General features: G+C 46.8%; 1 protein-coding gene and 1 long non-coding RNA gene across 30 annotated transcripts in view; one reads left to right on the forward strand and one right to left on the reverse strand.

The window, feature by feature from the left end:
• Positions 1-267: 267 nt before the first annotated feature.
• Positions 268-2,540, reverse strand: LOC124094399 (uncharacterized). Its single transcript, XR_006852224.2, has 3 exons — positions 1,563-2,540; positions 982-1,111; positions 268-395 (listed from the first exon to the last, which is right to left on the reverse strand). It is a non-coding gene; the product is annotated as an uncharacterized LOC124094399 (long non-coding RNA).
• Positions 2,541-2,746: 206 nt separating this feature from the next.
• The window catches only part of Bbs12 (Bardet-Biedl syndrome 12), a 53,578-nt gene continuing 41,998 nt past the window's right edge, over positions 2,747-14,326 (forward strand). For 10 of the 29 annotated variants that reach the window (XR_009226982.1, XR_009226985.1, XR_009226983.1 and 7 more), the window contains exons 1-3: positions 2,748-3,130; positions 3,993-4,863; positions 4,996-6,957. Coding sequence is in view for 17 of the 29 variants with exons in the window: in XM_058580114.1 (XP_058436097.1) it covers positions 10,480-12,609 (2,130 nt within the window). In the remaining 12 variants the exon portion in view is untranslated. The other 19 variants (XM_058580114.1, XM_058580115.1, XM_046447098.2 and 16 more) reach the window with 19 other exon arrangements.

Genomic DNA, 14,326 nt, shown 5'->3' on the forward strand with positions numbered 1-14,326 from the left:
AGCGGTCTTCTTCATCATTTTCAAAAATTCTTCCTCATTTATTTCTCCATCCCCATCATAATCAGCTTCATCAAGCATTTCCTATAAAACAAAACAAAAAATGATATATAAAATCTACTAAAATGAATGACAGAAATGAATGTTCAAGTACATGCTCGAAATCAAATTTTACTTTTAATGTACAACTAAAGTTAGAATATAACATTTTATACAAAAGTTGTAATTACACATAAATTATAAAAACAAGCAAGATTTACCTGCAGTTCATCATCTGTTAAATTCTCCCCGAGCTCCTTGGCGGCTCTCCTGATATTACTTAGTGTTATCCTCCCAGTATCATCATCATCAAATAATTTGAAAGCCTTCAATATTTCTTCTTTTTCATCTTTCTCACCCTTTAAAAATATGAAATAACTGGCACTTGTCTTTGATTATACTGCTAGAATAAATAAATATTCTAAAGACAGATCTTCTCAGGCCTCTGAGCACTAGCGCTCCAGTATACTGGGCAGCTGAGCTGAGCTGATTGCTGCACTGTTAACCACCCAATGCCCTCACACTTGCCCTCAAGGAACTGAGGAGCAGAACACAGTGAGGCAGGAAAATGCACCCTATACTGGCCCTCATCACTCAGGTCCATTCCAAAGACATAGGCTCCGCAGAGCTCCTTCAAGGCTCTGCAGAACAAGGCCTGCAAATACAGGCCCTCAACATGCTTGCCAAGTGCAAGTTTTTAAATTCTAGCTCCATTCTGTCCATGCTGACATATGTCCTCATTATTTCCCGACAAACCCCATTCTCCACAACAGTCTCCATTACCAATCTGAGAATGTTTTAATCTTGCAATTTCTGTTTATCTGTGTCCCACCCAATCTGAAACTTCTAGACCCAAATTCTTCTATGAAACCTGTTTCAGCCCTCCCTCAAATTTGGAAAGCTACTGTTTGTGTTTCTCTGAAAAAAACAATATCATGACTATACCATTTTTACACTTATAATGGCAAAAAAAATTTTCAAAACTAATGGTGCCAATTCCTTCTTTGTCCATTTCAGCTATCATTTGTTTAAGTTCTTCTTTCTTTGGCTCAAATCCTAAGGCCCGCAATGCAATCTAGAATAGGAAGAAAAAAATTTTAATATGCCAAGATATCATTCTGATTAAATATTCATTAATCAACAGCTTCTCTTTTTAAAAATTTTTTTAGATGTTGATGGACCTTTATTCATTTAATAAATGTATGCTGTGCTGAGTCTCAAACCCAGTGCCTCTCACAGGCTAGACAAGCCCTCTACCACTGAGCCACAACTCCAGCCCAGGCTTCTCTTTTTTAACAGGGACTGAGCATTAACCTAGAAATGAGGTCAGCAGTCCCAGGTTTCAACCCAGCTGTGCTACAGTATACTGTACACCGGGGCTTGGCTTGCTCACGTATAGAACATGATTTAAATGTTAACAAGATATTGTTTGTTAACACTCTCAAGCTTCCTGAAGACTACCGTTAAAGTCTGATCCCACAAACATGGAATTTGAAATGTGTTGGAATTGGAAATTATTTCAGGACCTTCAGTTCTTTCACATCTATGGTCCCAGAGCCATCAGCATCAAATAAGTCAAAGGCCTCTTTAATTTCTTGCTTTTGCATTTCATTCACTTCAGTTTTTGCTGCTCTTTTCTCTGAACTTGTGTGTTGGTCAGACGCCTGCAATAAATACACACGTGGGTGAAAGACAAACTACATGCCTAGAATAATGGACGCATAGTTGAATCTGATAAATGAACTTATTGAAGGACCCTACTTCCTGCTATTATAAAGTTGCCCCTCACTAAATTTGTGCTTTGGGTTATTAAGAACTTGGTGGAAAGCCTGGTTCTTTTTTATCACTTAGATTTTTTTTCCTTAAAATTAGTGCCTTTTGAGAGGGGAAGGAGCAAAGGAGAGATGGTGGAACGGGCAGTGGCGGTGGTGCGACTGTCCCCCCGCGGGGTATCCGAGGGGCACTCGCCGAGGAGGAGTGACCTTCACGTAGGCCCGTTTCCTAGCACGGGGTGGGGGGCCGCCCCACGGAACAAGAGCCGCTCCCGTCTCCTCCCCGTGCTGCCGTGTACAGCGGTGGAGGGGCGAACGGCCACGCGGCCCAGGCGAAATACTACTGCAGAGGCCGGACGGCGACGGTGCGCCAACTGGCAGTGTCCGCGCCGCCTGGGCGGCGTCCTCTTCCGGCGAGGTGCGGTTTTCTGCCGGCAAGCGGGGCCTCGGGCTAGCCTCGGCCGGCGGCCGCGCCGGGGCCCTAGCCTCCAGCTCTGAACCCAGGAGCCCTGGGCCCGCACTGTTCGGAAGCCTCGGCCTCACGTAGCTGCAGCCGCCGAGCGGGCCTCACGGCTCCAGGGGCAGCTCACGCCCTTGCCTCCAGCGGCGGCGGCGCGGCGGCCGAAGGGAGGGATTGCGGGCCGCCCAGAGCGAGCCACAGGAAGGACGCCTCGGCGACTCCTGCGGAGCACCGAGGGAAGCAGAGGCTCCACCTCACAGGCCCAAGCTCCCCTCCTTCCCGGGACCCACTCACCATGTCGCCCCGCCCTCCGCCCCGCCCGCTCCACCCGCTCCACCCGCGTTGCTAGGGCCACCTTCGCCCCGCGAGCCCCGCCCACCGGGCTGCGTACTGATGGACGGACACTCCATCCAATGGTCGGAAAGGGAGTCCTCAAGCCCCCCCCTCCCGATTCTACACCAATAACGTGGCGTGCCCCGCCTTCTCCGCCGTGAAACGGAAATTCCCGAGCGCGGACGGGGCGGGGGCGTTTCCGGCTTTGGCTGCCGGCGTGAATCCCAGGTCTGTGGGGCTCTTCAGGTCGGGCGCGGGGAGAACCTGCGCCTTCCGAGGCCGCTGGCCGCGAGGGCCGGGTGAGAGGACGACGGTGGCCCGCGCCCAGCAGGGCCTCTGCGGCCCCGGCGGAGAACCAGCTGAGGCCGGGGCGAGGGTGCGGTTTAGCCACCGCAGGTCGCCCAGCTGGAGCCGAGTGCTTCTTGGAGCACTGCGTTAGCGGGGCTTCTGAGACCAGGAAGGAACGTGGTCCAGCGGGCCTCAGCCTGACCCCGGCTTCAGGCTCGGCTGCATCGGGTCTGATCTGACGGTAAGGAGAAGGTTGAACAGTGGGTGACCTGTTTTTGCATCACTCTGCGATTTACGCTTCTGTTTGGGAACGTGGAGTTAAGATGTTTTGTTTTCTTTTTTTAAATGGTAGGGCTCAGATTGCAGTTCTAGGTCTTGATTAGAATGTACTCAGTCTTGAAAAAGGGCTGCCACTAATCCGGTTGCACTATAGACATTCCTAGTGATAACTAGATTTCTTATATCTACCAGATTTATTATATCTTATATATCTACCAGATTTATTGCTTTACATGTCAGCCTGTCAGCTACTGAGTTTGAAAGGAATTGCATGTGGAGTGTAAAAGATGAATAAAACCAAGGGTCCCCAGATTAGTGGTTGAGATAGACAAGACATAAACACAGGGGCTGTGCTTGGGAGCACAGAAAGGAGGGACTCCTCCTCCAGCACTGGAGAAAGCTGTATCCAAAATGTGGCATTTGCCTTGGGTCATAGAGCCATAGAGCATTCAAGGAGGTATAAAGAGGATAGGCTGTTGAAATCAAAGTGTAGTATGTACAAAGTAAGGTACGTGGTATGGCACAATCATGTGGCTTTCAAGGAAGGGTGGGAGATGGGTCTTAAAAAGTCTGAGTGTAGACTTTACAGCACAATGTTAAGAAGACTTTATTTTCCAAGATAAATAGTTATTGGCAGTGGAATACCCAATTTACCCAATTCTATTTTTAGTTTTTCAGAATGATTCTGAAGCCTCTTTAAAAGAAATTAAAGGGTTCCAACTAAGGCAGTGCCAAATAGGAATCAGTCAACTCCAAAGGTAGTTGAAAGTTATATTCATGTTGGAGGAATACTAAACAGTGATATCTGTTTTCTCTTGTTTCAGGTGTGTACTCAAATTTGGGATAACAAATGTGAAAATCATTTACCAAATAATTTTTGAGTGCCTGCAGTAAAGTATACAACAATGCTGTAGGTACTTGAGATACTTCCATGACTAAATTGCTCTCCTGGAAATTATATTCTAACAGGGTTCATAAATGATAAGTAAACTGTATGCTACTAAGAGTATCCAGGGTGTAGAGGGAGAAGAGTTTGTGTTATTAATAGGATGCTCAGGGTGGGCTGTACTGAAAAGGAAATTTGAGAAAATATTTAAAGGTGGTGAAACAGTAGAGTTCTTGGAGAAGGAGTATTCCAGAAAGGGAGAACAACTAGAATAGAAACCCTAAGGTGGAGAGCAGGCTTTGCATGTTCCAGGAACAGGATGGAGGCCAAAGCAGAGTGAGGTGGAGTCAGAAGGGAAAGGGAAGAAGTGCATGTTCCTGGGGCTTGTGAGCACTGGGACTCTCGTATCAGTGAGCTGGGGAGGCTTTGCAAGATTCCCACCATCAGTGAAGGGAGTCCTATGTCAGACAAAGGTCCACGACTTTCTGAGAGGCTTTTAAACAGTGGGTTGATAGGATTAGACTCTGTGTTGGGAATAGACTGGAGATGAGGAAACTGTTGATTTTTATGATGAAAGGCTGATTGTCCCCAGGCCGCTCCTGAGAAACGCGTCTTAGTGTTGAGCTGAGTACCTCGGACAAAACTAGACATGACCTTGTGAAAAGAAAATGCCTTCTGATTTCAAAATCCTGGATAAACAGAGGCGACTCTGCTGGTCTGTCACTCAGGGAGGAGGCAGGAAGGTGCCAGAGGTCCTGTCCCCCATCACCTTCACTGTCTTTGCCTTTGTATGCCCAGCCTCTTAGAAGGTGAGGAATTCTTGTTTTCAGTCTCTTTTTTTGTGTTTATGGTAGGCCCTTGCAGCTTCTTTAAAGTAATAATTAAGAAGGTCATCCAAAGTTAGAAACCTTAGACTGATTTGTTTTTGTTTTTGTTTTTAGATTACTACTCAAAGTTGGAGTAGGTTCTTCAAGATGCTGAAACAGGTCTTTTGTAAATATTTATTTTCATAGCAGTTGTATGTGATATTTTGCATGTAGACTAGTTTTTTTAATTGTATGCCTTCTTTGGGAAGGTTTTTTTCATATAAATTCCATACCAACTAAGTTTGGAATAGCTCATGAATTTTTCCATTTGTGCATTAATATCCTTGTGGTTCAGACAGTACAGAAAGGAGACCGTAAGCAGACATCTTAAAAAGACATGGGCCTATGCCTGATAAGAGTGTTAACCAGGCTTGGAAGAAGGCAGAGGCCTGAGGAATGGAGACCGTGGGTAGAGAATGCAGCCCGAGGGCAGCATCGTGAGGCAGTTGGTAGCTTGAACAAACCTGGGTTCTAGTCCATAGCCCTTTACTTACTAGTCACGAGGTCGTGTGTGTTGATTATCACGCCTCCTTTCCGCATCACCAGGAGGCTGATGGCAGTACCACCTCACACTGCTGCTGTGAGGGCCACGTGACATAGGCCTGGTAAGTGCCTCACACCCGGTGAACTCTCAACATGTGTTAGAAATGAAAAGCAAAACAAACAAACAAAAACAGTCTTTTTAAGCTATTCCTTTCAACAGTTTATTTTGAAGCACCTGGATATTCATGAGGAAAAAGGAGCCAATGTTTCCAGTAATTTACAAAAATCAGTTTAAGATGAATTATAAACATAAATGTAAAGAAAAAGTTTGCAGCCCGGGTTCCTGACATCAAAATGTACTGCAAAGCTGTGTTGTCACAACAGTATGGTGCTGGCACCAAGTGAACACAGGGGCAGTGGAATTGATTGAGAAACCAAAAATAAACCCATGTACCTATGGCCAGTTGGTATTTGACAAAAATGCAAAGGCCACTCAGTTGAGAGAAGACTCTCTTCAACCAATGGTGCTGAACAGTTGGATATCTACATGCAAAACATGAAGTTGGGCTGGGCTTGGTGGTGCACGCTTGTAATCCTGGCAGCTTGGGAGGCAGAGGCAGGGGGATCACGAATTCAAAGGCACCTTCAGCAAAAGCAAGGCACTGAGCAACTCAGTGAGACCCTGTCTCTAAATAAAATACAGACTAGGGCTGGGGAGGTGGCTCAGTGGTCAAGTGCCCCTGAGCTCAATCCCCAGTACCACACAAAAAATGAAATTGGACCTCTGCTTATACCATATACAAAAGTTAACCCCAAATTGATCAACACTGTTAAGGGATGAATTTATAATTTAAAGATGATGTTTGGTTAAATATGAATGATCTTGGATGTGGCAGTGGAATGATATGGCACCAAGAACATGAGCAACAGAAACAAAAAAAGTGGACTGCATCAAAACTAAAAACTTGTGCATGTCCTCAACAATGTAGAAATCACTGCATTTGTTTTCCGCAAACGGGAGTGTGTTTGCAAATTGTATACAGTGGTCTTTCACGTCCTTGGTTGACTGGTTCCAGGACTCCCCTGTGAATACCCAAGTCCACAGGTTTGCCAGTTACTTTTACATCTTCCCATATACTTTAACTCTCCTCTGGGATTACTTATTACTTCCTAATAAAATGTAAATGCCACATGAACAGTTGTTATGAGGCATTTTGAAGGAAAGTGACAAGAACTTGTCAGCTGCAGGTGCAGGTTTTTTCCCCACGTTTTTGTGTCCACAGTTGGATCCCTGCGTGCAGGACCCTGATTGGCACTTGCTGTTGTTTGATAAGGGTCTAGTACCCAGCGTGCACTTGCAGCTCAACACAAGAAAATCAGCAGCGCTTCTTAAATGGGTGAAATACTTGAAAAAACATTTCTCCATTAAGATTTACAAATGGAAGCTGGATGCAGTGCTGCGCTCCTGGAAATTCCACTGCTCTCAGGAGGCTGAGGCTGGAGGATGGCAAGTTCAAGGCCAGCGTGGGCAACTTAATGAGATCCTGTCTCAAGGTAAAGACTAAAAAGAACTGGGAGAAATGCTCCATGGTAGAGTGCCCCTGTGTTCAATCCTCAGTACAAATGCCAACAAGCACATGAAAAGATGCCCATCATCATTAGGAAAGTGCAGGTCAGAAGCACAGTGAGATCACTCCACATCAGTGGGATGTCTTTAATTTTACCAAAAAAAAAAAAAAAAAGTATTGTTGAGTGTCCTGTTGATTGAACAGTACACACACACACACTTCATGTCCTTCCAGAATTTCAGAATGTGGTGTTTTTTGAAATGAGGGAGATCACTGAAGCTGAGGTTATACTGGATTAGGCTAGGCCCTAGGCCCACCAACTGGTTCATGATTGTAGAAAGGCCATTTGAAACAGAGATTAAGTTACCAGGAGTAACTAGAAGCTGGAAGAGGCAAGGAAAGAATCTTCCCTGGGGGGTGAGAGACTCACTGCCCTGCCAGTGCCTGGATTTTGGATTCTGTCTCCAGAACCGTAAGAGCATGGGTGTGTAGTTTTGAGCCTCTGGTGCTCTGTGATATCTGGTAGGGCAGCCCAGGAAACCAATACCTTGTGCGTGGCTGGTGTGAGTGTTCTGCTGTGGAAAACACTGTGGTGGTTCCTTAAAGAAAGTCCCTTCAGGTTCCCTCCTAGGGTAAAGAATTGGAAACAGTTGTTCAGGTCCACACTGTACATGGAAGTCCATAGCAGCATAATTCACAATGGCCAGCAGATGGAAGGAACTCATATGTGCATCCATGGAAATGAGGATATGCTAAGTGCGATTGTCCGAAGGCAGGTCGCTCAGCCATGAAAGAGGAATGAAGCCCTGGTCCATACTGCAGTGTGGATGAGCCTCAGAAACAGGCCAAGTGAGAATCGGTGTTTTATGATGCCGTTTATGTAAGGTATCAAGAATGATAGTGCTGAAAGACTGAAAGCAGGGTGGTGACTGCCAGGTCTGGGAGGGAATGGGGCAGAGACTGCTTCATAGCCCTAGGGCTTCTTTAGGGATGATGAAACTAATAGTTATACAGCATTGCAAATGTACTGAAGGCCACTGTAAATGCCAGTGGTACACTTTAAAATGGTTCAGTTTATGTTAAATGAATTTTAGATCAATTTAAAACAATAAAGCTTTCAGAAGAAATACAGAAAAATGAGTTTTCTTCTGAGAGTTAGGAAAAAAACCTTTCTTAGATAAGAGAAAGTAATAATTATTAAAAGAAGAAAAGATAAATGGACTAGGGAAATATATTGTGAGGCGGTTTTAAGGCCACTTGAGGTTTGGGGCAATGAACCTCAAATGACACCAGTGAGCGTGGTTGTGTGTGTGTTTCAGCTACACTGGGGCAAGCACGGAGTGGCTGGGGCTGGACTTCATCCAGATGAGCTGAATTTAAGGATATTTGTACAAGGGAGCAACTGTAATAATTGACAAGTAGAATTCAAAACAGGCAAGTAGAGAGTTGATGTTACGGAGTAGGAGGTAAAAGGCGGATGTGGTGCGGCAGAACCTCACCACACTGTGGGTCGGAGAACATGACAGTCTTGGGAGGGTTGAGGTTGGAGCCATCAACCTCAACCTGGGGCTGTTCTGACGTATTATGGTGCTATCTAGGAATAGTGCTGACCATATCATAAATTTTTGTTATATAGAATTGAAAATTCACAAAAGAGGCCTTGAAACTGAACGCAGAGAGTCTGTCAGGCTGTTCCAGCTTCCCTCCGAGTCCTGGGACGCCGCCAGCTGCTTCTGGGCTCAGCGCCTGCTGCCCTGGAGCCCCTCTCAGGGCACTCTCCAGGGGTGGTGCAGTGCGGGGGGCCAGGTGGGGTGCAGAGACAGCGTGGGAGGAAAAGCAAAAGTCTGAGTTGTTTGCTTTTCAGTGTTTGAGATTTAAAAGATTGTGATTAAGAAGTACTATTCAAAAAAATCATGGATTCTTAGAGCAAAGGGCAAGTTTGTATTTTCTCTGATCTCGGCTTCCCTGCTGAGTCGCCAGGGATCATGCCTCCCAAGGCATCAGTTTTATAGATGGCTTTTCAGTTAGGGGGCACTCCAGGAGTTCTATTTATAGGACTAAAGTCCTTCCCTTGTAACTTCCTATTAATTTTGGGTGCAGATTCCAAAGTATTATGTGGAGTTAGTTGCTTGCTTGTGTGTGTGTGTGTGTGTGTGCGCGTGTGTGCGCGCTTGCATGCATGCTATGGATTAAACCCAGGGACACCTAATCACGGAGCCACATCCCCAGCTCTTTTTAATATTTTAAATAGAGATGGTCTTGCTATGTTGCTTAGAACCTAATTAAATTGCTGAGGCTAGCTTTGAACTTGCAGTCCTCCTGCCTCAGCCTCCTGAGCTTGCTCTTGAGCCTCCATTTAAATAGCACTTATTTTCCTTTATAATGTAATCCTTGATCAAATCCATTTCCTCCCTCCATCTCTCTTCCACATTTCTCACCAAGGTAATTACAGAAAATTCTTAATTGGCCTCTCCACCTCCTCTCTACATGCAGCCAGTCAGTCCTCTGAATCTGTTACCACAGTGCTAACATGTCCAGAACATCCCCGTCAAGGCTCCTTGAACAGGACTCTAGACCTCTGGAGCATTGTACTGTCTTAATGACCCCACAAAGTGGATGCTGTGATTAGCTCCATTTTCAGATATGCACACTGAGGGCCAGAGTAGTTAAATGTTTAAGTTGCTGAAGGCCACCCAGCTAGTAAGCAGTGAGCTGAGTTCAAGCCCAGAGATCTAGACATACATATACAAGCTTTCAGGAGACGGCCAGTGGTACACACCTGTAATCCCAGGGACTCGGAGACTGAAGCAGGATCACAAGTTTAAGGCCAGCCTGGGCAACTTAGCCAGACCCTGACTCGGGAAAGTAAAATAAGTAGTAGTACAAACTTTCAAACACTATGTCTAGTTGTTTCTCTTTCTGTTGGGATACTGGGGATTAAACCCAGGGGTTCATGCTTATTATCAATCTACTGCTGAGCCACAGTGAGCTGGGGAGCTCTCTTCAGTGGCCTCCACTGCAGGAGCAAGGCTAGGCTTCTCGGCATAGTATGTTATGCCCTTCTTGATCCAGGTTCTGTCCTCTGCAGGAGGCTGGTCTCCTGAGGTCCCCCTGTACTCGGTATGCGCCCACAGCACCATGGCTCAGGATAACCAGTCTTACCCCAGCACCACGGGTTGGTCTGTGTGTGTACTTTACTGCCACCTCCCACCTCCTTCCTCCTCCACCTAGCTGACTCGCTCAGGTAGTCCTTCAGGGCTTGCTCTGGGGATTGCTGCCTTCTGCACACAGTGTGTGTTGCGTCTTGAATGGTGTGGCCACCGCCATGTCTTTGTACCTTTGTCATTAGTATTTTACTGCACATTGCACTGACCACATTTAATGGAAACCATGTGTACTTCAAAGGCAGGGACCATATCTTATTTTTCTTCTCTGTATGCATTCATAATGATGAATCACACTGAATAAGTTTCCAAGTTTTTATTTTATTTGCAGATGATGACTTGTGATGGCCTGCAGGGTAATAAACAAAAGACGACATGTGGGACTTCAACAACTGTCCTCATTTGCAGAAACAGGAAGAACGTTCCTGGGCCCAGTGAAATCATCCAAATTTGTTACAGGTGGGGACTGTCATGAAAGTGTGTTGATCAGCTCAACAGTAAGACTCCTTGAAAGTTTGGATTTGACCAGCACAGTGGGGCAGCTTCTCCATGAGGCAGTTCAAGCACAAAACAACACCTATAGGACTGGCACCAGCACTCTCTTGTTTCTCGTCGGTGCGTGGAGCAGGGCTGCTGAAGAGTGCCTCCATCTGGGTGTTCCTGTTTCCATAATCGCTGCAGTGATGTCAGAAGGCTTGGACTCTTGCAGGGAAGAGGTAGCTTTCCTTCAAGTCCCAGTCCACAACGTATTTGACCATGTGCACAACTCAAGGACCATTTCTGGACTTGAAACACCTCATGTTGGTTCCTGTCCTTTCCTACAAGCCCCTTCAGGTGCTGGTGGGATACCCAAAGAGCATGATTTCAAACATGCTGCCTCTCAACTATTGACCGTTTACAGTCTTTCTGGGAGACCTGTTAAACTGCCAGAATTCTTCAACCTTCCAGTAAAGGTCGAAGCAGGTAAAGAGGCATCACAAGGTCTGAAGAGCAGTCTGCACACAGACACCTGCTCTAGAAAGTCAGTACTGATCCTCAGTAGGCATTTTAACAGGACCGATAACAGTCTCTGGATAAGCAAACCAGATGGATTTCTAGAACAGTACAGCGCAGCGACTCCCAAAACTTACAGATGTTGTGATTTGGTAGAGTTGGCAGTGGGTTTGAGCCATGGAGATCTTGGCACCATGAAGTTGGTAGAAGCAGCAGTACAACTGCAGTATCAGAAGGCATGTGTGCAACAAGGCAACTGTACAGTGCCATTTATGTTTGATATTTCTAGAGTCTTCACTTGCTGTCTCCCAGGCTTGCCCGAAAATTTGTCTTGTGTTTGTTCAGGGTATGTCACTGTTGTACCAATAGCTAGTATAACCCTGATCAAGGGATTAGAGAATCAGCCTCTCCGGGTAGTTCTCATTGAGGGTGACCTTGTAGAGAGTTACCACCACCTGGGATTTAATGAGTCCACCAATACTAAAACAGTACTAGATAGCATGGAACTTCAAGGAGACAGCTCAGAAGAACTGTGGACGAATTATGTATTACAGGTGTTGACCCAGTTCAACGTGAACCTCATCCTGGTGCAGGGAAATGTATCTGAATCCTTGACTGAAAAGTGTGGGCACAGTAAGCGGCTGGTGGTGGGATCTGTGGGCAGCAGCGTGATGCAGGCTTTCGCTGAGGCTGTGGGAGCAGTGCCAGTGACCTACGTTTCCCAAGTGAATGCAGACTGTGTGGGCAGTGGCGTCTCCGTGACCTTCTGGAGAACTCCCTTGGAGGTTGTAGGCAGGAGCAGCGGAATGCCAATCTTGTTAAAAACAGAAGGAATTAATCTGATCACAGCGGTGCTCACTCACTCAGTCCCTGCACAGATGCAAGCCAAAGAAGACAGGTTCTGGACCTGTGCATATCGTTTGCATTATGCTCTAGAAGAGGAAAAGGTCTTCCTTGGAGGTGGAGCAGTTGAATTTTTGTGTCTGAGTCATCTTCAAATTCTTGCTGAGCAGTCTCTGAACAAAGGCGACCACCCCAGTCTGGGGTGGCTTCCTAACACTTCCTGCTGGCTGGTCTCCTCCCTGCCAGCATACAGGCCAGCTGTGCTTAAATGCCTGGCAGGCGGGTGGCACAGATACCTCTCGGCACTCATGTGTAACTCAGCCACTTGCCCATCAGCGCTTGCAGCCCGCACGTTCATCGAGCATCATGTACAAAATGCTACAGCCTCTGGCTCACCGTTGGCTTACATTTTAAATGAATATAGTAAACTAAATAGTGGAATTTTTAATGCAGATTTTTCAGATAAACTGGAGCAGGTTCCAAGAGTTTATGACATTGTCACACCAAAGATGGAGGCATGGCGCCGAGCCCTGGATTTGGTATTGTTGGTACTTAAGACAGACAGTGAAATTATCACTGGACTTGGACATGCCCCACAGATGAACTCACAGGAAGTAGGGGGGCTTTTGTTTTTATAGCGTTATTGGATAAGTCTTTGGAAAATGATCTTTTGTAATATACCATGCAAATAATAAATTTGTTAATAATCAAGTTATAGTGCCTGAAATGCTAGGTATTACCAAGAAGAAAATAATTGAGGACCCTCATGCTATGCAGGGGCTGAGGTTTTACCCTACTGGGTAGCCGGCAGATAACCCAGCTCCTGTTTCATGGAGTGCCAGAGAACACAAGACACTGGGATCAGTGGCAGAGGACTCGGCTAGTCAAAGCAGAAGTGGTGTCTAGAGCTTTGCGTTGGCTTTCATGAGTGCTGAGCTTGGCACAGTCATAGCAGAACCCTTTCTGCACCCTTGTCCAGCGGGAGCTGTTACCACATACTTCAGGGTGCTCAGTGTAAGCACAGCCATGGCCGTGGGCTGGCTGAAGGTCACTCACGTCCTTGTGTCCTTCGCATCCCCAGCAAATGTGCAGGGTAGTGTCACCCATGGTGTGTCGCCGTTGCCAGCAGTCCCAGCCACCTTGCTGGTGGGAGCCAAGTGGAGTAACACAGGGGCAGAAGAGCAATGAGAACTAGTGTGAGCGTGAGCCAGGTGTGGTGGTCCACGGCCATAATCCCAGCAACTCGGGAGGCTGAGGCAGGAGAATGGCAAGTTTGAGGTCAGCCTCAGCAACTTAGCAACGCCCTGTCCCAAAATTAAAAAGTCCAAGAGAACTGGGGTGTAGGTCCCTGGTAGAGCATCCCTAAGTTCAATCCCCACTATCATCCCCACCCCCCAAAACAATGTAACCTTGAAGACAAGGTCCACTGGCCTCTAGGAAGCAGCTGGACAGTCTGGTAAGCAGTTCCTCCTCAAGAATAGGAGCGAGCCCCAGAGTCATAAAACAGAATTGGCACAGACCCATACCCCTCTCCTCAGAGGAGTCCCCTCCTCTAATTAGATTCACAAAGATTCCCTGCAGGTGCCTTGAACATGGGGAACAATGAGAAGCCAAAGCCATTCGACATCAAATGACCACAGTATAAGAAAAATGCTAAACCGACTGCGGTGTCTTCTGTGCTGCTGCGGCAGTGCCACAGGCTGCCTGGTAACCCACACGGTTCTGGGGGCCAGGGGTCCAGGTCAAGGTGCCAGCGCTGTGTCCTCGGGACGTGAAGGCTGGAGAGGCGGGAGGGTGAGAGCCACTCCCTAGCCCTCTCTGTAGGGCCACAGGGTCATCCTGTGCACTCCCAGAGGCTCCGCCTCCCAGCTGGTCACACTGGGGACTCAGTTTCCAATAGCAGGTGTTTGGGGGAGGATGAAAACATTCAGGAAGTAGCACAAACCAAAGAGATTCCCACAGGTAACGGAAACTCACCAGAATAACAAAAAGCTAGAGCAGGTGAAGAGTGTGTTTAAATGGGTTAGGTCATGCGGAACAGAGTTTCTGAAAAGCAGTACAGTCTCAAAACGATATCAAGTATCAGATGGCAAGCAGGTCATGAAATGGGAACACGGAAAAGAACTGGGGGGAGCGGTGCAGTGAGGCGGTAAGTCCCCCAGCCTCAGTGAAGGAGCTCCCCGTTCTCAGACGGCCAAAGGCCCAAGACAGACCTGTCTTGTGCCATTTTTCTTTCTAAACGATTGCTTAAATGGCCGAACTGCAAAGAGTGAGACAGGGCCAGTCACCCTAGGTCCCCCTGGAAGGCCAAGCCATCGAGCAGAGGGCAGTTTGTGGCTCACCTGTTCATACCGT

This window comes from Marmota monax, unplaced genomic scaffold, assembly GCF_021218885.2.
Source record: "Marmota monax isolate L192 unplaced genomic scaffold, Marmota_monax_Labrador192_F-V1.1 WCK01_AAM20220418_F8-fsc00776, whole genome shotgun sequence".
NCBI lineage: Eukaryota > Metazoa > Chordata > Mammalia > Rodentia > Sciuridae > Marmota > Marmota monax.